The sequence below is a fragment of the Ipomoea nil genome, unplaced genomic scaffold (assembly GCF_001879475.1).
Source record: "Ipomoea nil cultivar Tokyo-kokei standard unplaced genomic scaffold, Asagao_1.1 scaffold2805, whole genome shotgun sequence".
NCBI lineage: Eukaryota > Viridiplantae > Streptophyta > Magnoliopsida > Solanales > Convolvulaceae > Ipomoea > Ipomoea nil.
Window position 1 is genome coordinate 2,525,116 of NW_017619233.1, and position 24,235 is coordinate 2,549,350.

General features: G+C 38.0%; 3 protein-coding genes across 3 annotated transcripts; 2 read left to right on the forward strand and 1 right to left on the reverse strand.

Annotated features, from left to right (window-relative positions):
- Positions 1-249: 249 nt before the first annotated feature.
- On the forward strand, positions 250-5,016 carry LOC109158315 (la-related protein 6B-like). The gene is made up of 10 exons (XM_019306241.1): positions 250-1,286; positions 2,479-2,560; positions 2,639-2,733; positions 2,884-2,955; positions 3,172-3,251; positions 3,343-3,442; positions 3,830-3,877; positions 3,995-4,063; positions 4,208-4,339; positions 4,511-5,016. The coding sequence occupies exons 1-10, from the start codon at positions 600-602 to the stop codon at positions 4,736-4,738; spliced, it is 1,593 nt and encodes a 530-aa protein (XP_019161786.1). The 5' UTR covers positions 250-599; the 3' UTR covers positions 4,739-5,016.
- An 8,655-nt stretch (positions 5,017-13,671) lies between these two features.
- Positions 13,672-18,849, reverse strand: LOC109158314 (potassium transporter 4-like). The gene is made up of 9 exons (XM_019306240.1): positions 18,666-18,849; positions 17,233-17,464; positions 16,896-17,141; positions 16,556-16,606; positions 16,173-16,433; positions 15,748-15,800; positions 15,346-15,460; positions 14,898-15,152; positions 13,672-14,816 (listed from the first exon to the last, which is right to left on the reverse strand). Exons 1-9 carry the CDS (start codon positions 18,780-18,782, stop codon positions 13,735-13,737), a joined length of 2,412 nt encoding a protein of 803 aa, XP_019161785.1. The 5' UTR covers positions 18,783-18,849; the 3' UTR covers positions 13,672-13,734.
- A 2,296-nt stretch (positions 18,850-21,145) lies between these two features.
- LOC109158313 lies at positions 21,146-23,793 on the forward strand. The gene is made up of 3 exons (XM_019306239.1): positions 21,146-23,031; positions 23,185-23,267; positions 23,510-23,793. The coding sequence occupies exons 1-3, from the start codon at positions 21,192-21,194 to the stop codon at positions 23,600-23,602; spliced, it is 2,016 nt and encodes a 671-aa protein (XP_019161784.1). The 5' UTR covers positions 21,146-21,191; the 3' UTR covers positions 23,603-23,793.
- The last annotated feature ends 442 nt before the right edge of the window (positions 23,794-24,235 follow it).

Genomic DNA, 24,235 nt, shown 5'->3' on the forward strand with positions numbered 1-24,235 from the left:
GTCTTTGCTCGGTTCTCACCCTCAGGTCGGATTTTGAGGTCAGTTACGCTCAGGAATAATTCTTTCTAGTGACTTGACCGGATATCGAGTAGGTATACGATACATACAGGTAAGTATACCCGAAATTATTCCCTAACAGATATTTTGCAAAAAATAATATTACTAAACTCACGGATTAAAACTCGTGAGGTCACATGAAAATAAAAACTTAAAACTCAACAATAATAATAAGATATACGAGTAGTAGTTTTTATTTGTGTCCGAAAAGTAATATTGTGATTAAGAAAAGAGAATAAATAGGCAATGAGGCGAGTAGCGGGAAATGGGGAATTAATGTGCACCTACAGTTTTTTGAGGACCGACTCTGTCTAACGTATCTCTCGCCTCCCTCCCGCCCGCTGGTGCTGTATATACAAACGATACTTCATCTCCAACAAACCGTCCCTTCCCTTCCTCTTGCCCCGCCCCCTCTCCCGACGTTGGGGCTCCTAACTCCTAACTCTACAAATTACTATATATCCAATTTTGGTTTTCGAATTTTGATTTTGATTGATTAGGAAATTAAATTAAACCCACTTTATATAGCAAAGAACAACACTATGGATTCCTCCTTTCTCTCAATGGTTGCAACCTTACATTCATCGGCGACTTCCTCCTCCTCGTCGCTGCTGGATTTCGACATGGACTCCTCCTCCTCCATCTGCATTTCTCCGCCGCCTCATGATCTGCCGTCCTTCAGAAACCTCAATTCTGTTTCTCCTCCGCCGCCTAACGATTCGCACTCCCTCAATTATTACTACGCCGCCATCAGGAAGCAGCAGCAACAGCAGCAGCAGCTCAACGCCGAGGCTCCCGCATTCATCCCTCGGAGCTCCTCCTCTCCGTCTCTCACTACCTTTCACGCCGCCGCCGCGGCGGCGGCGGCGGCGGTGCCGCCCAAGTCGGCGTCGCACAGGCGGACGCCGTCTGCGTCTTCCGCCACGGTCCCTCACCATGCGAAAACAACGGTGATGCACGTGTATACTACCCCTGACGGGACCACATACCACCATATCACCACCCACGTCCCTAATAATGTCCAGGCCAATAATTATCCCAGCTTGCCCCAGCAACCCGTTCAGAATCATCGACAGTTGCTTAGAAGTGTGTCCGGAGGGATCCTTGAGAAGACGATGGGGCACAAGGTTGCTGCTGGGACTGCCGCTGCTTCTCCCCAGCCTCTTTCGGACTCGGATCAAGGGTGGAAGAAATTATCTGACGAAGCGTGTAATAAGATTGTTAATCAGGTAAACAAAACCCTTCCTCTGATCTTCTGTGTTTATGTTCATCCTACTTATTCCCTCACTTTTTCTAATCATAAACAATAAATTTCACTTTTGGTATACATCAATTATATTTGGTATATTTAAATACCTAACTACATTACTATGTAATTTGTATCACATTCAATTCTGTCGTTTAATTTCCTAAACAATAAATGCTCCTCCCGAAAAGAGCACTTTCGGAACTTGGAAGAAGCACTCCTAATAAGGAATAGTGTTTCTAGTAGTGCTTCTGGAGCACTTCTTGTAATAGTTAACGGATCAAATATGATACAAATCATACAATTATACAGTTGATTAAAATTTTTTATATTAAGAATCAAATGTAATTTATATATAATATATACCTTCCTAAAAGTGAAATTTATCGGATCATAAAAATAAAAGATTCATATCTGGCCTACTCTTTACGAAGTGACACCATTAACCAGAAAAACTCGTCTTAATTTTCTCTTTTTTTCTGAAAATCCATCTTTTCCTTCACCTACAATTAATCTGATTCTAGACTTCTTTACAACCACATAAAGATCAACGTAGCTTTTTTTTTTTTTTTTTTTTTTTTTTTTCTTCGTGTTTTGTTTGTTTTTTTGCATGGGATGAAGGGATCTATATGCTTGTTTAAGTAGGGAAGGAATTATTATAAGAGCTATTTATTTCCTTATTGATGTTGTAAATTGAAAAGTAATAGTGACATTGATAACTTGATGAGATATCATATATTATCTAGTTTTCTTGCACAAATAATTATGTTTTCATTGTATTTCCCCCTATAGAATTCTAGGGTTCTTTATATTTCTGTTTCTTTTAAAAGAATGACCTTCCTATGCAAAGCTAGCCACTATATTTGTTTGTTTGTTAGACTTGTTTCCTTTAAGTAATCTCTACTATAATCTGCACCAGAAAAGCTTTCAATTTGTTCTTATTATTGCTGCTGACTGAGAAAATACCCGTCAGATATTCCATTTTGACACTATGTTGCTTTAAGGAAACACCAAAATGATAGACTGACTTGATTATAGGTTGATAAAGGCTTGTTATTTGTAGCATTTCCATGGAGAGATTTGGGAAGCAGTAAAGATTCTCAGTTTAAGTTTTTTGAAGATCTTTTGAGTCTCTTTTCTTCCAGTCCTAAGCTTTTTGGTTGAATTGCCTACAGGTGGAGTTTTACTTTAGCGATTTAAATCTGGCAACTACTGATCATTTAATTAGAATTATGAGCAAGGATCCTGAAGGATATGGTATGATTCTTTTTTTCCAATTGTTGCTTTAATTGCTTGTGAGACAGTTTTTCATCTTTCTTTTTTCTTGTCGTGTAGTACCAATGTCTGTTGTTGCATCCTTCAAGAAGATTAAAGCTCTAGTTAGTAGTCATGCACAGCTTGCTAAAATTCTTCGGAGCTCTACAAAGCTGGTGAGTTTGTTTCGTTTTGCTTGGAGCATTACAATCAATGCTAGATGTTCTTTTGATTTTGTTGATCATGCAGTTTTCACTTTTGCCTTTGTGTCCTTTTAGCATTTATTTATTTTTATCTTTTAATCAAATTGGCGATTTGTTCTGTAGGTAGTTAGTGAAGATGGAAAAAAGGTGAAACGTCAGATTCGTCTGACTGAAACAGACATGGAAGAGCTGCAAGTAGGTTGCCTTCTGGTTATTTTTTGTTTTCACCCTTCCAAATACTTTGTAAATCCCATTGTGAGAATTAACCTTTTAGAAGTTAGATTGGTGTAACTTTTAATTAGTAATATGCAGCTGTGATACCCTTTTCCTAATTAGTGTCCCAGAGTTCTTAACTTTGGTTTTTTTTTTTTTTTTAAATTTCTATTGATTACAACTTTGTTTCACTTGTAGTCGCGTATAGTCATTGCTGAAAATCTGCCCCACGACCACTGCCACCAGAACCTCATGAAGATTTTTTCAGCAGTTGGAAGGTAAACTTCTTTATTAGCTACTAAAAAGAAAGCATGTTCACTTTACTCAAACAAAGGAAATATCAATAATTCTTTTACATCACTGTACCAGTGTGAAGATGATTCGTACTTGTCAGCCTCAGACATCCAGTGGTGGGGCGTCATCTGGAACTAGAACAGCAAAGTCAGATAGCACGGTTTTCAGCAACAAGGTATATACAGCTGCACTAAGTTATTTGCTGCTTAGATTTGCAATTTTTAGGTGCAAAAGAGCACAAATAGGTGGATAATGCCGTTTTTGCTGCCCTTGGTTTTGATGGAATTTTACACATTTTTGTTCAAAAACTTATTGGCAATGCCGCTTTTTGGTACCATTGGTTAGGATAGAACTTGATAAATAGTTTACTTCAAAAACTTGCTGGCAATATCAGAAGTGGATGGGACGATAGGACATCTAAAATGTTCTGATTTTTAGATGTTTTTAATCACTTATACACAAAAGATAATAGAATAGATAGTTTCTTTGTGTTTCTGGACCTAGTGGATTTGCAATTCTATTTGGTATGGCAATTTTCCTGACACGTCATTTCCATATGCAGTTGCACGCATTTGTTGAATATGAAACCATTGAGTTGGCTGAGAAAGCGGTATGTCAATATCACCACATTGCGGGGGAAAGAAAGACAAGAATTTCTTCTCTTTTTTTTGGTTTCCTTTTCTATTGGCACATTTCTTATTTTTCTTTCTAATATATATTTTTGCAGATTGCTGAGCTAAATGATAGGAATGATTGGAGGAATGGTCTCAAAGTTCGTCCACTGCTTAAACGCACTGTATGTACCAAGCATTTTATTTTACATCAATTCTTATCTGTATCAAACTACCTTTTTCTTCACAGTTTATATAATGATTAGATTAAAGCTCCTCATTACCTTCACATTATTAGGGGAAGTGAAATATTTTGTCTTAATTTGTAGGCAAAGTCTTCTACACCACGAGCACTGAAAGCTGGTCATGAAAGTGAGGCAACCTTCAAGGAAGATGATATGTTTGGCCATAAGCATCAAATCTCATCAGAACATTCTGAATCTCAATCCAGTGAGCTTGTGGTATGTGCTGTTGTTACTTTTGTCAATGACCTTATAATAGTTTACGGATTTCATATTCATATTATATATATGAATGATCCTATCTCTTTCTTTTGCATCAAAAATTCGTTTCTGACTAGAGAGTAGAGAGGGTAATATATATTTGAGAATCTGAGTTGATGAGTTGGGCAGGGAGAGGAAGAAGGTGAAAAGGAGGGAGTGTGGAGAGCACATAATCGTGGTCGGGGCAAGGGACAGGCAGTTGGGCGTCCCCAGTTTGGAGTGAATAACCAGCGCGGTCCAATGTGTGAGCAGCTCCAGATGGTATCTGGTAGGCAAGCTTCTGTGCCTCGCATGCCGGATGGTACAAGGGGATTCTCAATGGGTCGAGGAAAGGCAATAGCTATTAAAAGCGTTTGATTGTCCGTAATTTTGCTGCTGCATCAATGTCTGGGTTCATTTTTGTGGTGGTGGCTGTATGTATAATTGTATATCCAATCCAATCCAAATCTTATAGCAGTTTTGAGGAAAGTTGAGCCGCCAGTGGGAATGTGGAAGGAAGTGATGGATGTGTTTTTGTTTTGTTTGTTTTCCTCTGTAACACAACTGGGGATTTAACCTACAGAAATACGCGTATAGTATGTATGTTGGATCATAACAGTATATAATGAGAAAGAAATGGATTCAAGATTTGTTAATTTTGTTATGTAGACAAGTTTATACTAAAAATTCCAACAGTAATAACTTTTGACATAAGCACTTAGCGCTTCATCCTAACCTTCAGTTATTGCAATACAGGATGAGAATATAATTGTGTTGTATTCAATAATAATGTCTGAGAGTACAGGGAGCGAATATATAGCGATGCTAGATAGAATTCTAGTCTAACGAATAATATAGTTCTAGTCTAATATGAATAATATAGTCCTAGTCTAATATGAATAATATAGTCCTAATACTCCTTCTAAAGCACAAGGTTGGCTAGCCAAAACATTGAGCTGGTCACATAGAGAGCTTGTCATTGAAAATATCCGCTAGTTGATCTTTGGTTGAAATAAAGTGCACTTCTAACTCCTTTTTGGCTACTTTATCGCTAACAAAATGATAGTCAATCTCAATGTGCTTCGTGCGGGCATGAAACACTAGATTGACACATAAATAAGTAGCTCCCAAATTATCACACCATAGGGAGACGCAGGCGGGATGCCGATTTCATGTAACAGAGAAACGAGCCATGTAACTTCTACAGATATATCAGCGTGTCCCTTGTATTCTGCTTCAGTCGAAGAACGTGCCACAGTCAGTTGCTTCCGATAAACCCAAGATATAAGATTACTGCCCAAGAACACAGCAAAGCCACTAGTAGATTTGCGGTCATTCGAATCGTCAGCCCAATCTGAGTGAGAATAGACGTGAATATCCATAGAGTAGACTGAGAAATACGCAGTCCAAGATTCAGGGTGCCTTTGACATACCGTAGGACTCTCTTTAGAGAGGCCCAGACTGTAGTAGTGGGAGCATGCATATGTTGACACAAGAGATTAACAGTATATATAAGATATATCCGGATGAGTTACCGTAAGATACTAAAGAGCACCAGCAAGACTCCTGTATTGTGTTGGATCGGCATAGGGAATGGCCACGTCGTTTGTGATTTTCGCAGAAGAGACATGTGTGATTACTGGCTTGCAGTCCACCATGCCAGCACGTTTGAGAATATCCTTCATGTACTGTTGTTGGGATAAAAGCATACCGCTAGATAACGGGACAGTTTCTATTCCCAAGAATAAAGAAGGCACACCCATATCACGAACCTTAAATTCAAGTGCTAATTTATCAATAAGAGTAGTAACACGATCTGAGTCAGAACCCATAATTAAAATGTCATCAACATACACCAAGAAATAAAGACGAATATTGTCACAAGAATAGATAAAAAGAGACACATCCGGGTCTTAGAAGGCGAGAAGCTCACAGAGACAAGAAAATCATGTAGCCTTGTGAACCATGCACGTGGAGCCTGTTTGAGACCGTAGAGATTTTTTAATCAAACATACATGATTAGGTAACGACTTATCCTCATAACCAGGTGGCTGTCGCATGTAAACAGTTTCAGCTAGCTCGCCATTTAAAAAGGCGTTGTGAATATCCAACTGGCGAATAGACCACCCACAAGATACGGCTAAAGATAAGAGAAGACGAACCGTAGTGGGCTTAACCACAGGACTAAAGGTCTCAAAAAAACCCTCTCCAGCAACCTTATTAAAACTAGGGATGGCAATGGGTTGGGTGTGGGTCTGAGAGGGCTACATCCATCACCCGACCCACCTTATATTTTCTCCACCCATCCCCACCCCCAATCCGCATCGGGTGAACTTTTTCAAAACTCACCCCCACCCCCACCGGCTCCGGTTGCAGGTGCTCACTACGAGTACCCACCACTTATAATCTTATTATTTAAAAAAAATATTTAAATTACTTACACATAATAAGATAATAAAATTTATTAGTTATACTAAAACATAAAATAATAAAAATATTTAAATAAAATAACAAAATTGTTAATTTTTAAAAATAAACTTAGTAGTTTAGATATAAAAATAGTAAAAATTTACATAAAGTTATAGAAACTCTTATAAATAACTACATGGTGGGTCGGGTGGGGTTCTAGGCGGGTTTTGTACATAGAACTCGAATCCAACTTGACCCACCGCGAATTTACTTTTTTAAGACTCACACCCGATCCATCACCCACTATCACTCAAAATAACCCGACCCACGCGGGGTGGATTCGGGTGGATATCCGCGGGGCGGATTGAAATTGCCATCCCTAATTAAAACCCTTGGCTACTAACCTTGCTTTATGACGGTCTATTGAACCATCGGCATTCCGTTTGGTTCTGAAAACCCACTTACAACCAACAACATTCATACCTGGTTGAGATGGAACGAGACGCCACGTATGATTATGGACCAAGGCATTGAACTCCGCGTCCATTGCATCACGCCACTCAGGAAACTTGACCACTTGAGAGTAACAGGTAGGCTCAGGCGATATAGTGGAAATAGTGGTTAAGGCAACATGTTGATGCGGGCGAGCTGGGAGTGTTCATGCTATCGACCGAGGAGGCGGAGGAGCACGTCGAGGCGTCCACGCGGCCTGCCGCGCTGCTCAACCTGCTGGTCCGAAACAGTCCGCTCACTCGATGCGGACTGCCCGTGACCGTAACCGGCATCACCTCCAGAAGCCGCCACGGGCTCGTGAATCTGCCGAGCGCCACCAGTAATCGTGGTCGAGACATCACTTCCTTGGCCCGTCACAATTGGTGCAGTAGCCCACGGTTCGGAACGCGGTGTAGCAACCTGCGAGGCAATAGGAGAAACAAAGGGAAACACAGTCTCATCAAATCGCATGTGGCGACAGATAAAAAACTTGTTAGTGTTAGTGTCCAAACAACAATAGTCACGATAAGACGGAGGATGGCTTAGAAAGACACATGGAGATGAACGAAACTGGAGTTTATTGCGATTATAAGGACGTAAGACAGGAAAGCACAAACAGCCAAACACTCACAACTAAGAGTAGGACGGGGGAGATCGATGTAGACGGAAGTGAGGGGACTCATCAGACAAAACACGAGTAGGCATTTTATTAATTAGATACACATCAGTTTCAAAAACATAGTCCCAAAAACGAGACGGGACAGATGCTTGAGCCATTAAAGACAGCCTTGTCTCAGCAACATGACGATGTCTGCGTTCTACTCGATCATTTTGCTCGTGAGTATACGCACAGGATTGCCTGTGGCGAATACCCAGCGAAGCAAGAGTGGAACCAAGATTTTTATATTCTCTCCCTAAATCAGATTGAAATGAAATAATTTTGTGAGAAAAAGAACGTTCAACGAGTGACCGAAACTTATCAAATAAAGCATACAAATCATATTTAGCACGCATGGGATAATACCATATATAACGAGTGTAATCATCCACAAATAACACAAAATATTTATAGCCAGACGCAGAAAGTAATGGCGCCGGGCCCCAAATATCTGAATAAATTAATTCCAAAGGATGCGTACTAGTAGTTTCGATACGAGTCAAAGGAAAACGAGAAGATTTTCCCAATTGACAAGAGGAACATACATTGGAAAGATCACTAGAATTAAATGTACCAATAGACGAAGACGTTAAAATTTTACGTAAGACACGAGAATGAGGATGCCCCAACCGCATGTGCCAAATGTAAGAGGATCGCGCAGCAACAAACACAGCAGGAGCTGAGGAGGACGCATGCCATGTGTAGAGACCCCCAAACGCATGTCCCTTAAAAAGAACCTTCCTGGTCAAAATGTCCTTCACATAGAAACAAAGGAGATGAAACTCAAAGAAAACATTATTGTCTTTTGCAAAACGTTGGACGGACAATAGAGAAGAAGAGAAACTAGGGACATGTAAAACATCATGTAACTTAAAAGACCTAGCTAGAATCAGTAGCTAATGAAGCGGAACCAACATTAACAATAGGCAAACATGTACCACTGCCGACTCGCAGAGTCTCCGGGCCATCATAACGTGTCGCAGAAGTCATCAAAGAAGAATCAGGCGTAGCATGATTTGTAGCACCAGTGTCAGGGAATCACCGATGAGGACCGTTGGAATCACCATTATCACCAAAGACGGCCAGATTAGCCTGAAAACCCGGAGCCCCTGAATAACGCCGAAAACAGTTGGCTCCCGTGTGACCAAAACATTTACAAATTTGACAAGGATCATCATAGCGCTAAAAACAATTGGCTCCCGTGTGACCAAAACGTTACAAATTTGACAAGGATCATCATAGTGCCAAAAACAATTGGCTCCCGTGTGAACAAAACGTTTACAAATTTAACACGGATCATCAATGCCATGTCGTTGACTAGACTACTTCTCATACGGTGTATCTTGGTTCAATGCCATCTGCTACTGCTACGAAGCGAGGTGATGCCGTGTCTTTACAAGAAATTAGTTTGGTACGATGCCATCGGAAAACCCTAGCTAACTCATACTAGATGAGAATATAATTATGTTGTATTCAATGATAATGTCTGAAAGTACAAGGAGCGAATATATAGAGATGCTAGATAGAATCCTAGTCTAGCACGAATAATATAGTCCTAATCTAATATGAATAATATAGTCCTACCAAACGGCGCAACAAGAAGTTACGAATTATAGCTGACTTGCACCCCCCCCCCCCCTCCCTCTCCCGCTGGCATTTCCTCAGCTCATCAGGCTGTTTCCTGCAATATAATGCAGATCAGAAGCCCAGACTTGGGCAATTTTGGTGTAGAACAGAGCGATGAACATGTTTGTTGATGATCATCTAATCTAATCAAGATATATATGTATTTATGCCCAGATTAGAGTGCACGATTAGACTAGATGACCATCAACAAAACAAATTCATAGCTCTAACATGCACGCAAATTTGCCCATTAACATTTACATTTGATTTGCGTAATGATGAATATAAAGAGGCTGTTGTGTCATATGAATATGCTGGAGAATATCCATACTCGATGATTGGTGAGAGGCATATGCTTGAGTATATGCCTTAGCATCCGTAGCCTTATATAATTTGGGTGGTTGGTGCTTCTCTTTCCGATTGGTCGTGTTTCAACACGTACATAGTTTTGTAGTTTTTTAAGCTTGCTCAAGTCACTGGTTTAGTAGATAATATTTGAGAGAAGAGACTAATGTTTGAACCTTGTTAGCAGTAGTTTGGAGATTATATTCAAAGTGGATAGATTCCTTATGCATACCGACATTTGGTACTGGGGAATCTTTGAAGTCGGAGATTCAATCTTTTGGGAGAAGAAGTTCAAGTATTGATGATGGAATATATAATTTGGCCGCAATTAAAGATGCCAGGTAATACGCTCATGCATTTATTATTGATCGTGGGAAAGTTATTGTTCAAAATGATATTATTGTGGCCCGAGTTAAGACATAAGAGATAAGAAATCATCCATAAGTTAGTTTGATTTAAGTTTAACAACATAGGATAAATTGTAATGTATGCCCCTCAAATAGGCAAATTAATGGTCCACATAGTATTATGTGCCATAATAAAAAAATACATTTTTAATATACTAAATGTACATTATTTTTGTACTGAATGTACATTATACAATATAATATATACTCAATATAAAAATAATGTACATTCCCTGAATACAATGTACATTATTTTTGTACTCAATGTACATTATTTTATAGCATACAAAATATGGTCCATAATTTGTATGGACCATGGTTCACACAATAATGATTGCCTCAAATATAAGCCAATTCCCCTTAATCCTAAGCGGTATAAATGTTGTTTATGAATTGTCAAAATGTGGTCATATACTACCCTTCTTGAGGGGCATAAATTATGTGTGTGTGTGCGCGTTGGGTAATAAGGTGGAAAACCTCGAAAAATAATAATCCTACGAAAAGATTATTGTTATATGGAAAAGGCAAAAGTAATTGGGAAGGAAAGGGTGGATGATTCGGTTAGTGGTTAGCACGAGTTGAACGAATCGTTCTTTTCCTTAAAATCTTATTTGCTACCTACCACAAGTGCTAGGAGCGTTGTAGCTTAGGTTTCCCAGGATAAAATGTGCTACGATTCAGTGTTTGAGCACCCAAACAAAGAACCCAGCGAACTAGAGCAAAGCTTAGAACACAATAGGCTAAGAAAGTAGTAAAAGCAGAGATTTTGGAGCTGGAAAACAATTGTCTATGTTCTGTGTAAAATTCTGCTGCTACCGCAGCAGCTGTAACAGCTGAATTAATCCTCCAGTAGACGTGAGCCGCAGCAAAATGCGGTCACTCACTGTGTACATCGGTAGAGCTGGAAAACAATTGTCTATGTTCTGTGTAAAATTCTGCTGCTACCGCAGACGTGAGCCGCAACAAAACGCGGTCACTCACTGTGTACATCGGTAGGCGTGAGCCGCAGCGAAACGCACCGGTAATGTTACCAACAAACACGAGCTTAGGCTTAAATCAAGTCTTTCCGATCACAAAATAGCTACTTAAAATGTCATTTTATGCCAATTTATGCTATTTTTTCAACAAAATATATATATATATATATATATATGGGCGCGCTCAGGTGAAAACGGGCGTCCACGAGAGAAATAAAAATCACTCACAGCCGTCCACGTGTCTAGATCAATGAATTAGATGTAATTTAAAAAAAAAAAAAAAAAACGACACGGTGGCATTTTCGTAAATAACTCAAACTTTGGTGCCAGTAAAATGTGTTACAAATACAAGTAACTGGTACAAGTTTGCAAGTAAAAAGTGCAAGTATAATCACTTACAAGTGCAAGTAATTTGCCTTGGTAATATTCGTGCAGTTAATGATAAAGTCTTTCACCAATTGTAGTTGTCCACTTGTCCAGATTTAACGAATCAAATGTAATTTTAAAAAATAAAGTTGTGGCTTTTTCATAAACAACTTGAACTTTGGTGCAAGTAAAATGTGTTAAAGTGCAAGTAACTTGTACAAGTGTGCAAGTAAAAAGTGTAATTAAAATCACTTACAAGTGCAACCATTTTTACAAAATAGTGCAAGTAATTTACCTTGTTAACATTAGTTCACTTAATGATAACGTCTTTCACATTGGTGCACTTAATGATAACGTTTGGTGCAACTAATGATAACGTTAGGCGCACTTAATATTGATGTTTAGTATACATTATTTGTTGTACTTATAATATATTTTACTTGCACTTAGGTGCACTATATGAAACTGTTACTTGCACTTTTTAATACAATTTACTTGCACTTCAATGTTCAATTATTTACGAAAATGCCACCGCATTTTTGTTAAAAATTAGTGTTTCTAATTCGTTAGATCTGGACACATGAACGGCTGTAAGTGGTTCTTAGTTCAAAACAAAATCAAACGAATTCTTTGACGAAACTAACAATGGCTGCAACACTGCGAAGATCGATCATTTCGATGCCCTGGAATCCGATATCATCGAATCGAGCTTCCACCTCCTAGGTTGAAGAGGGGAGAGATTGACATAGAAGTCTTGCCTAGGATATCAAGCATTTGCTTGTTAGTGAAGAACTCGAATTGAATTGCGAGGAACATTGCATTCAAAACGACATAGAAGTCTTGCATGGGATACCATGCAGAAGAAAATCTCTCTTTGTTTGTTAGTGAAGAACTCGAATTGAATTGCGAGAAACATTGCATTCAAAACGTAAATAACAGCTTGAATCACGATGTCGAGGCCGTTGTAGGAGAGCTTTTTATTGGTTGATAACTTACGACAGACCGGAGAATATCTGGTCGTGGGTTTTCAGGGCTTATTTTACGACGGTTGCCACAAAAATTACGACGACCAAGATGGAGCCCGAGGGAGACGACGGGGCCATGTTTCTCGGCGAGTTGTGTTAGGTAGAGGTGAAGGTTTCGGGCATTGAACTGGTGTAAGTTTCCGATGAGCGAAAGACTCGACGAGCCTGGTGGAGGAGGAAAGCCGACGACTTTGCGAGATTTCTTGAATTTCTGGACGACCAAGACTGCTTCTTTTTTGTTTGTTTGTTTGTTTGTTTTTTTTTTTTCTAATGGTTCCACTTGCGTCTCTCCTGACCGGAGTCGGCCAAAGAGAAACTTACAAGTACAACCAGCTTAAGCCGGGTTTCCACCTATTAATGAGTATTCGTCCATTTTTTTTAAAGTCTAAAGGCGTTTCTCATATAATATGAAAAATGCAAGTACCCTTTCACGTTTACCAACCATTAAAAAAAAAATATATATATATATATATATATTTTTTTTTTTTTTTTTTCTGAAATTTTAAAAAACTCAAACTTGCGTTTCTGACAAAAAAAACTCAAATCCAAACGTGTTTTTCCTAAATTTGTACTAGTTTTAAAAAACTTCCTATTATTAGTCACTATTCCTTAAAAATTGACCATTTCAGGCAATTCCCCTAAGATACAATAGTAGTAAAACTATATGCTTATGATTCTCTACATTGTCTGTTATTTTGGTACAACTAAGGCCTCGAGAATGATGAGACTAAAATAGATAGAACAATGACACATTAAAGTGACTAAAATCACATCACTCTATCATATCTTTACCTCTCCAAATGAAATTTTGGCCATTAAAGTGGTTCCACCAAACGTTGCAACTACAATTAACCGCTCTCTCAAACATACCTTAATTTATGAGAATGCCTATCAAAGTATCATTTTTGTATACAAAAGGGTCGCGGATGCATGTATAACAACTGGCATGGTTTCTGCATTGAGATTATATTGTATATAAACACCATAACAAAACTCATAAAATTTCTAAATGCACTTGTTAATAGGCATGAACATAAGCAGCAACCTTACCTTACCCCTCATCAATTCATCATACATAATATATCATACCAACTTCAATGAGGCTTATGTGGGGAATGTTGAGGGCCACAGAAGGAGCCCTGCAATTCCTCCTAAGAAATGAATATGCAATATCAATAGCAATCTTTTTCAAGAATGAGGATGACCTCCTTGCCTTCACATAAGAGTGTCCCATTATGTATGCCACCCCTGCTTCCTTTGCCTCAATCAAGTCTACAAGCTCTTCCCTCACTGCTGGATCCATTGCGGGGCTTTCTGCTACCCGGAACCTTACCCCGCGTCTCCTGATTTGCTTGTTCTCATCGGCAAAAGAAGATCTTAGATTCTGGAGAGTAGTAGATTTACTGTTTTGAGTGGAATGATTCGTATCGAAGTCTTCTTCTGTAGATATTATTAGACTTGAGCTTGACTGTAGAGTCCTGGTACTTACAACCGCCATTCTCCCGTAGAAACTCTCAGAACTCGATAGCAGTGGCTCGACGGCTTCCATTTGGATGAACTCCGCTATACTTTGGATCAGCAGGTCTTCGAAGTTCCCATCATCTCTGCGTATGTCCTTGTACCCGTATCTGACAATGCACCGGTACATGCGATAGGGTCTTGGGCAAATACGGCCAATAAGGAAACGCTCCTCGGGTGGAACATGGGGAACAGGAACGGACTTTACACACGCAAATACCAAAACGCTATGAAATGCGGGGAGATTTGTCACGAAGTGTGAGAAAACAGAAGGAACTCCTGTTGCCAATTCCGAATATATCAGGCCTATTCCTGGCACACGGACAATGCCAAGGCTGGGCCCCAAGCCGAGGAGCCATTTTAGAGGAACTTTGTTGTGAAGATCATAGTTGTACCTCCTTCGGGATCCGTAGTGCCAAACAAACATGACTAACAAGAATACAAGAGAGAGCGCAACGGAGACCCATCCACCTTGTGGGAATTTCATTAATGATGCTGACAGGTAAACACCTTCTATAACCCAAAAGAAGAGGAGAAAAGTACTGGCAAGTGCGATGCTTCTTTGCCAGACAAAGACCATGATAAGTGACATGAGAAATGTCGTGATAAACATCACAGTCATGCATGCTAGGCCTGAAACATGAGAAGCACAATGTATAGAAAGTCATATAAAAAACTTGTAAAGAAAAGGGGGAAAAGCGTTGATCATCTTACCATATGCATTCCCAATTAAAGTTGTATTCTGGAAACCAATTGCAACTGCCAAAGTCAGAATCATTAGGATCCAATTTATTTCTGGGATATATATCTGCCCATAAATATGGTTTGAGGTGTGGACAATCTTGACCCGTGGGAAGCAACCAAGCGCATTACACTGACTGACAATAGAGAAAGTAGCTGTGATAATAGATTGGCTGCCAACAATAGCTGCAAGGGTAGCTATAACAAAAACAGGCCAATATACACTGCCTGCAAGAGAAGCGAAGAGAGCACAAGCAATTAGGACGAAATTTGATTTTATGAACGATCCTTGGAGGGGTTCAGGGTGTAGCTTCGTGGTAAGCTACGCCCCTGTCGGGTAATATACTGGGGTTTGATTCCCATATCCCCATCTTCGATCAAATGTACCCAAAAGATAATAAATAAAAATCCTAGGACTAACCAGGTACAGTCCCGTAGAAAGAATTTGGAATAGAAGCAATGTTTTTGGACAGAAAAGCAGCCTGACCCATGTATTGCACCACTAAACAAGGATATACACCAAATACAAATGCAAGCTGCACAGATAAGAAAATAAGACAGATTAATATGTAAAACGGAAGTTCCTAATGCCCAATTACTGGAATTAGCATGCTCAGAGAGATAGATATATGAAAGCCACTAATTGAGAATATACATAAACCAGCCATACTGATCTAAATAGTTAATTGCATACAATAATATTTCATTTATAACCCTTCTGGTTAACTCAAACCAAGCTTGACGCCGCAGTAATGCAGTATGGATACATGTGTCCTTCAAGATACATGCAAATTTTCCTACTTGTACAAACAATTAGGCTTACCCGCATTGAGAAGGCAGTGAAATGGCCAAGGTTTGCGAACATAGCTTCAGTACCTGATGGTTCCACCCACAACAAAAGATAAAAGAAGCAATTGTTGAGCATATAATATAACATAAATGTGCAATCCAACTATCCGCTTAGGTTTTTAGTTGAGATAGAGCACATGCTTCAATTTGGTATCCCCGATTAAAAAAAAAAAAAAAAAAAAAAAAAAAAAAAAAAAGACTACGGTCCACGTGTTGCTTAGAGCCCATCAAAAGTATCGGCCCGCACATGTGAGGGGGGTGTGTTGAGCATATAATATAACATATCCAACTATCAGCTTAGACTTTTAATTGAGATGGAGCACATGCTTCAATTGCAATATTCAAATACTAAATTCCAAATAAGTCCCTCTAATGAACATAGGATCTCTTGTACCATACCTGCTACCGATAGCAGGACACCTCCAAGTGAAATCCAACCATCTCTTCCAGTTACCCGAAAAAACTTGATGATATAATGAGGAGAAAGAGCAGAGACAATTTCGGGATTCCAGAATATCGTGTTGTACAGCCCAAGTGCAAACATTGATACTAACCAGATTATTATTATTGGGGCAAACAAGAAAGCTACCCTGTGGGTGCCAAAATGCTGAAGTGCAAATAGCCCAACCAAAATAATGCAAGTAATCAATAGCACTTCACCTGTGAAGAACATATGTTTCTATGTATCAGACTATTGAATCTCATATATCACATCATAATCAGATGCTGACTACTAACAGCCATTCAGAAATAAAATTCAAAAATTAAGTAGTAGCATCTACCATTAGACAGCTTTTCTGCAGCAGCCTGAATCCCAGAAATTGATGACAAAACTGCCAAAGGAAACGTATACTAAGTACTGAATTTAATCCAGGTAACAATGGGAATATTCAAGTGCTTTGTATAATCCAATGAGCAAATCTAGTTAGCACAACTTCCAGGTAAAAAAGGTTCTCACATTGGACAATTGGTAAGTTATGGTGCTTAAATGCAAGAAAGGAATTGATTTTTTTAAATGGTTTTATCATGAAGGAATACACGAAGTAATGTTAAGGGACAGGCAAACAACAGATATATACCTACTAATTGTACTCAAGATCATTAACAGTTAAAATCAGCTACCTGCCATTGGAGGAGTAAGTACACCATCACCTATGACCATGCAAGCCCCCAGTAATACTACTAGGAGTAGAAATGTTCGCGATCTTTTATGCTTCTCAAGAAATCTCTTGAATGGCAAAGATGATGCAGACTGCCTGGAGAGGCCATATTTGTAGGCAGATAGCTCCTCATCAGCTGCTTGTTGATTAGGAAGAAGACTAAACTTTGCATGTCTACAAAGTAGAGAATATAGAGCAAATGGCCCACCTAACAGTGTGTATGAACATTTGGTTAAACATAAAAGGATAGATAGCCAATTCCACCAACACTGATTAATTAGAATATAAGCCTGGCATACCTTCACCATTATCATCCACACTCAGTACCAGAAACACATACTTTAGCAAAGGCATCAATGTTAGTGTCCAAAAGATCAATGAAAACGCCCCAAATATTGCGTCTGGATGTTGATGGCTCTGCAACTTTCCCTCAAAAATACTTTTATAGACATAAAGTGGTGAAATGCTCAAATCCCCATATACCACACCAAAACTCTGGTATGTCAACAGTAGATCACGGGCTAAAGAAAACTGGACAATAACACATATGATTTAGTCTCTAGTTATGCCAAGCCTGCCTGTTCCCTCCCCAAAAATAAATGAATAAACACACACATGCAAACACATATATATTATGTATGCATGCATATTCATGTATGTAACTACCACTGTGGAAGATATTACTAAGGATATAGACTCAAAAGAAAAAGTAAATAGATTGGTTCAAGATGCTAGTGAAGCCTCCTGCCTCCTAATAAATCTGCACTTCTTTTATACAGCATGAATAGCTTATGCTCGGGGTTCGAACTTCTAAGTGACTCCTACCCCCATCAAACAGTCCATACATGCCCACACCAAAAAAATATTCTTCAGTACACCTAGGGGGGAAGAAGGGGAAAAAATAATTGCGAATTTATTGAGTAAAAACTCTTGGGCAATGAAAAGATGCAGAGAATTTGACATGGTCACAACTGCAAAGCCCACCAAAATTTGATTGGGAATAAGACTTAGTTGATTAAGTCAAGAGTTCATGCATGCATATAAACCTTTACTAAACTTACTATTAGAACCAAGTTTGTACCAACCTTTTCAAGTATGGTTACGACTGATATCAGCAAGTCCTAGTAACACCAAATAGTAATCAAGGCAGGCATAGAAATGATGACAAAATGTCAGGTATCTTTATAGGGTGAGAATAGAATGTCAGATGTGTTTATAGGGTGATGACAGTGTGAAGTCACATAACCGAATCTATAAGTTGTACATTATAAGAATTTTTTGACAGGTAGTCATCAGCATGCACAAATGCAAGTCACCTCCAATAACATGCTAACCTTAAGTAAAAAGTTAAAGGGTATTCTAACTCCATGCATTTAGTCATTACAAAATCATACATCATGATGAATAGCATGTCTTGATAACCAGCTTTGCATTTTGCTTTTAAAACATCAGTCTCACGTACTATAATGCACATGGGCCAAACCACACTAAAAAATTGAATCCAAACAATTAGCTAGTCTAACCCATAGTCTTATAAATCCATATATTCTCTCTTATTTTTATCAACGTGAGACTCTTAACAATGTTTAAAAGCCAAAGTCCTCAATTAACTTGGAAAGCAGTATCGCATTGCCCATCTGACCTTTCTATAGTTTACAAACTTGTGCACAACAGAAATCACTAACTCATCAAACACTGAATATATATAGTGCATAAGAAATTATCAGTCTACCTTTGAGATATGATTCTTTTTTACAGTCGCATGGGTCGATTCCTCACCCTCACTTGCTGCAAGTGGAGGTGGCTTTTCCGCACCATCTCCCTCATTATCAATGTCAACTCGATGCATTTAGGCAACTGACACAATTTTGATTTTTAATCTTTTACAGAGTTGAGAAATTGTGCAAAGTGGCAAAGAGTTAGCAGCCAGAGCTGAAAGAAAGAATGAAGAGTTAAGAGAGTAGCATCAGTAAAACGATCAAATTTAAGGAAAACAGAACACGACGCAGGGAAAGAAAACCTAGCAATTTAAACGAATGAAAGCCTCATTTCACGATCAAATTCAAATGTTTGAAACCGAATCTCAGATCATTGAGTTAAAAGGCAGATGAAAGGGGGAAAAAGAAATGAACTCTTTGACAGGGAACCCGTGGCAGTGATATGTTTGCTTTTATGGGCGTAGCATGTGATTGTGATTGTGATTGTGATTGTGATTGTGATTGAGATTGAGATTGAGATTGAGATTGTGATTGCGATGGCGATGGAAGTAATCTTTGTAGTATATGCATATCATATCTCATAATCAGCTTTGTCAACATCTACGTACGATCTGGTGTGGCCATTGTATCATATATTTGATTTGATATTTCCCTTTAAAAGCCATCCAATTTTAGATTTTTTTTTTTAATGTTATTGTCACTATTACAATGTAGTATCTGTTTATAACTATTTTTTTAACTTACTAAAGCACAAAACGCCTCCATTGAGATTTCAAACTCACAACTTCCAACCCGGATGTCATTATTTTATTAATTCTAAAATTTTAACTTGAAAATATTATAACTCCAAATTAAAATTACACCATTAATTAATCATTTAATGTCCAATATTTTTTCCTATTTTATTTAGTCAACTGTCATTAGCTAGTATCATATGAGACATCTTATGAATCTTGATCAGTAAAATAAATATCATAAATATATTTGGATCAAATCTCAAAATACGAGTCTCTCAAAATGTATCACTTTTCAAGTAACAGATAAAATACATTTAATATAAAATTATTATTTTTCAATTGATGAATACTTGTCAAAACTCAAAACCATCAAATAACATTAAAAAAGAAAAAAAAAATCAAGCAACATAAGTTTTAACACAATAGAAGTTTAATAGTAGAAGTTGGCAGCAACAAGGCAAGGGCAATGACAAATGGTTGCTAACATTAATAAATGTTTGTACAAGAAGTAAAGAATTCTTATAGTAGAGCTTATAAAGTAAAAGAGAATGTTAAGTAGATTTTTTGTCAATGATTATCAAGACATTCTCTGTCAAGCAGCATACGAAGAATCTATTAGACTAATTTTGAATGTTGGCATGCTAATTAAGAAAGACACTTGCCTAAACAAATAAAGCTGTATTAAAAAGTATAAAAGTCAAATTTCATGAACATGTTAAGTGCAATAGTTGGATAAAAGCCTACACTTGTCAAATCTTAACACTTTCATAGCCAAACATTTCAACTACTATAAAACTTGCTCTGGCTCTTTACTTTACTCACTTATATTCCTACATATATTTACATAACATTTTCATACTTACAAAACGTGCTAGTATGCTATAAAATATTTATGTTGTGCATTAAACTTTGATAAATGTTTGATTGACTATTTAGTTAAAATTTGAACTTAGCATTTCTAGGAGACGATTAACTCTTGTAGTCAAACATTCAAGCTTGATTTATCATATAGTAAGTAATATGGAATGGTAAGCAAATATGGTTGTGAAATATCGTTCTCTAGAATTGGGATTTATGGCACAACAATCATGCAATTATTAAGAATCTAAAAACAAAGATAGAAGGACAAGCAAGAAGCTAAGAAAATCATATCAAGTTGGTTCAAGTATCAATCAAGTAATTTAAATAAACAACAAGTGAATAAATGCTAATTCCATCAAGAAATGCAAAAAAATAAATAATAAAAAAAATCCGGACAAGTAAGCTTAATTTTCTAGATGTAGTGGAACCTAATGAACGGAGATAAAATACCAAATAAGAGCAATGATGGGAATACACATAAGAATCCTAGTCTACAAGCTGAGCCATTTTCATGATCAAATAAAGCAAGGAGTACGACTAGGAATTACTCCATTCTCATGGAGTCATGGTAGCTCAATTCCAAGTACAATTTGAATATTTACAATTTACTCCAATTGGGGCAAAGAGTAACTTTCATAAAATATGGTGGTCGAAATGCAATTTGTTTAAAACAATGCAAAACCAAAAAAAAAAAAAAAAAAAAAAAAAAAAAAGACAGAGAGAACTGAAATGAATACGACGTCGTACAGGTGATCATCTCACTTTATCCTGAATCAAACTCAGCTTGCTATCATCATGAAACTGGTACTAATACTACAATCTTTGAATCTCATATCTCTACAAAGCAGATTCCGGTGAGTCTCTAATTTCTTTACCATTTTCGCAAAAACCCCCATTTGTTTTACGGATTTAGGGTTTAAAAATCTGGCATAGCTAGCAGCCATGGAAACAGCGTTGCTCAACTCATTCTTAAGCTTCCAGAGGCCCCTTCTTTCCGTACCAACAGGTTATCTCTTCTTTGAGACTCCAAAAACTGCATTTCCTATTACTAGTCCAAGACTCAAACTTTCTTCCAACTCGGCTCTCCTTTTCCATATCACTAGCTCCACGAACCCATCTAGAAAGTGCAATGCTTTAGGTGCTAAGAGTTTGAATCACGATATTGATGAAATTGAAGAAGATGAAGAAATTAGTGAAGTAAGCGGGGGTGAATCTGAGAGTGTGGATTGGGAGGCCAAGTTTGTGGGAGAATTGGCCAAGAAGGGGAAAAATCAATTGCTCCATGACACTGAGGTCATGGATTGGTGTGTGAAGGCTAGGAAGATTGCCCTTAAGTCTATTGAGACTAGAGGATTGACCCCTGTTATAAAGAATATGGTTAGTGGAAGTAAGAAAAAGAAAAAGAAGAGTAAGCGAAAATCTAAGATTGAAAAGGTTAACCGACTTGCCAAAATGGAGGAGGGCTTGGATTTTGAGTCCGAGGAGGACGATTTTGATTTGGATGATGAGAACTTATCAGATAAAGCGAATGATATCAGGAGGAATATAAATATGTTTGGTGATGGTATGTTTGAGGAAAGGAGGGCTAAAACTATGGAAACATTTATTGAGAGGCTTTCCCAGTTTACAGGGCCATCGGACCGTAGGAAAGAAATTAACTTGAATAAAGCAATTATTGACACGCAGACTGCTGAGGAAGTGCTTGAGGTTACTGCTGACACAATCATGGCTGTTGCAAAAGGACTTAGCCCTTCGCCTCTTTCTCCTTTGAATATTGCCACTGCATTGCATAGAATTGGTAAGAACATGGAGAAGGTTTCGATGGCTACAACTCGAAGGTTGGCATTCGCCCGTCAGAAAGAAATGTGTATGCTTGTGGCAATTGCGATGACTGCCTTGCCTGAGTGCTCCGCACAGGGTATTTCAAATATTGCGTGGGCATTGTCAAAGATTGGTGGCGAGCTACTTTATTTGTCGGAAATGGATAGAGTGGCAGAGGTAGCATTGGCTAAGGTTGATGACTTCAATTCACAAAATGTTGCTAACATAGCTGGTGCTTTCGCTTCTATGAGGCACTCTGCTCCAGAACTCTTTCCAGGATTGTCAAGAAGGGCTTGTGCTATAATTCACACATTTCAACCACAAGAAATTGCTCAGTTGTTGTGGGCATTCGCTTCTCTATATGAACCTGCCAATCCATTACTTGATGCTTTTGATGGTGTATTTAATGATGCCAATCAATTCCAATGCTGCTTGAATAATAAAACATCTCCTTACTCTGAAGAAAGAGGAGCAGAAAGTGCCACCAATGAACCATCGAGAGTCTTTAGTTCTCCTGTCTTAGTCTTCAACCGGGATCAGCTTGGAAATATATCTTGGTCTTATGCTGTTTTTGGGCAAATGAGTCGAGTTTTCTTCTCCCATGTGTGGAATACTATGAGCCAATTTGAGGAACAACACATTTCTGAGCAATACAAGGAGGATATCATGTTTGCTTCTCAAGTTCATCTCGCAAACAAGTGCCTGAAGCTAGAGTACCCAAATCTTCATTTATCTCTTGAGGGTGATCTTGAGGAGAAAATTTCTCATGTTGGAAGAACCAAAAGGTTCAATCAGAGGGTGACCTCTTCCTTTCAGGACGAGGTTGCCCGCCTTCTTGTTAGCACTGGGCTAGATTGGGTAAGAGAATATGATATAGATGGTTACACATTGGATGCAGTTGTGGTTGATAAAAAAATTGCTCTCGAGATTGATGGTCCAACACATTTCTCTAGAAACTCTGGTGGGTACCAATGTATCTAGTCTCTTGAAATCTCATACAGTCAATCTTCTTTACCCATACAAATACACTAAAAGAAAAGTAAATAAAGAAAGAGAGAAATGTACAAAAGAAATGGAAAGCTGTTTATTAACTATCTTAACCCCCTATACACAGGATCACCGCTGGGACATACAATGCTAAAGCGCCGGTACATAACTGCTGCAGGCTGGAAAATTTTATCTGTTTCTCACCAGGAAGTAAGTTCTGGGCTTTCCTTAGCCAGTTTTCACAATTACAATAGCATCTTTATGCTTTTGTTTTCTTCAATTTTATTCAGTTCCTGTCTTCTTGATATTGATACATCTAACATGTTTATGGCAGTTCTAATGCCAACTAAACTTTGAGATTATTCTTATTATTGAGGGAGTAGGATACCTGTCAAACATGTATCCAAGTGATTTTGCATTTCCTATTCTTAACTCTATTATACTTCTTGCAGTGGGAAAATCTTCAAGGGGGATTCGAGCAGCTAGACTACCTTCGAGAGATTCTCAAAGATCACATCTATGAGGGAACAATAATGCCTTGTTAGAGGGAATAAACATAGAATGATAATGAAATATTAGTACCTACAGTTGTATAAGTTGTCTTCTTCAATTTTGATATACATATTTTTTATTTATGAAAAAATTTTAGGCCCCTCTTTATTGCAATATTCTGTAATCCCTAGATATACAAACTTGCAGCAGTAATCTTCAACTTTCAAATTGCAAATTCAATCTATCAACTAATAGCAAGGTAATAAAGGGGGGAAAGTGTGAGGGGTAATAGCAAAATACTCTTCTATATAGCAGCTTGAAATTCCTATTTTGTATTGCTCTATAGCTGTTAGTTCCATATTGTTGGGCTCAAAGAGAGAAAAGAATTTCTACCTGTAGTGGGAATGGCTCAAATGATCATTTTCCAGAGATTCAATGACAATGTGGTAATTTGTTACCATTGAAGATATTTAGAAGCTATGCTAATGCAGATAGAAGATATCAAGCCTGTCCACTGAACGAGGTAACTAAAAGTGAAAATGGAAAGAATTTTGTAATTGTGTATTTGTTTTTTCATTGTTGTGAGTGTTCTAAAAATGCAATTATGACTAATGTAGAGAACAAATAAGCACAAGAATGAATTGAAGTTGTGAAGTTGCAACTGGAGATTTTAGAAAAGAAGATGA

Coding starts and splice junctions, on each gene's coding strand:
- LOC109158315 (XM_019306241.1), top strand. CDS start 600: ATGGATTCCTCCTTTCTCTCAATGGTTGCAACCTTACATTCATCGGCG. Junction 2,734..2,883: donor TTCGGAGCTCTACAAAGCTG/GTGAGTTTGTTT, acceptor TTTGTTCTGTAG/GTAGTTAGTGAAGATGGAAA. Junction 4,064..4,207: donor GTCCACTGCTTAAACGCACT/GTATGTACCAAG, acceptor CTTAATTTGTAG/GCAAAGTCTTCTACACCACG.
- LOC109158314 (XM_019306240.1), bottom strand. CDS start 18,782: ATGCATCGAGTTGACATTGATAATGAGGGAGATGGTGCGGAAAAGCCA. Junction 16,434..16,555: donor TGCAGAAAAGCTGTCTAATG/GTAGATGCTACT, acceptor TGTTCTTCACAG/GTGAAGTGCTATTGATTACT. Junction 15,153..15,345: donor TTTCTACGGGACTGTACCTG/GTTAGTCCTAGG, acceptor CTTCTCTTGCAG/GCAGTGTATATTGGCCTGTT.
- LOC109158313 (XM_019306239.1), top strand. CDS start 21,192: ATGGAAACAGCGTTGCTCAACTCATTCTTAAGCTTCCAGAGGCCCCTT. Junction 23,032..23,184: donor ACATTTCTCTAGAAACTCTG/GTGGGTACCAAT, acceptor CCCTATACACAG/GATCACCGCTGGGACATACA. Junction 23,268..23,509: donor TATCTGTTTCTCACCAGGAA/GTAAGTTCTGGG, acceptor TACTTCTTGCAG/TGGGAAAATCTTCAAGGGGG.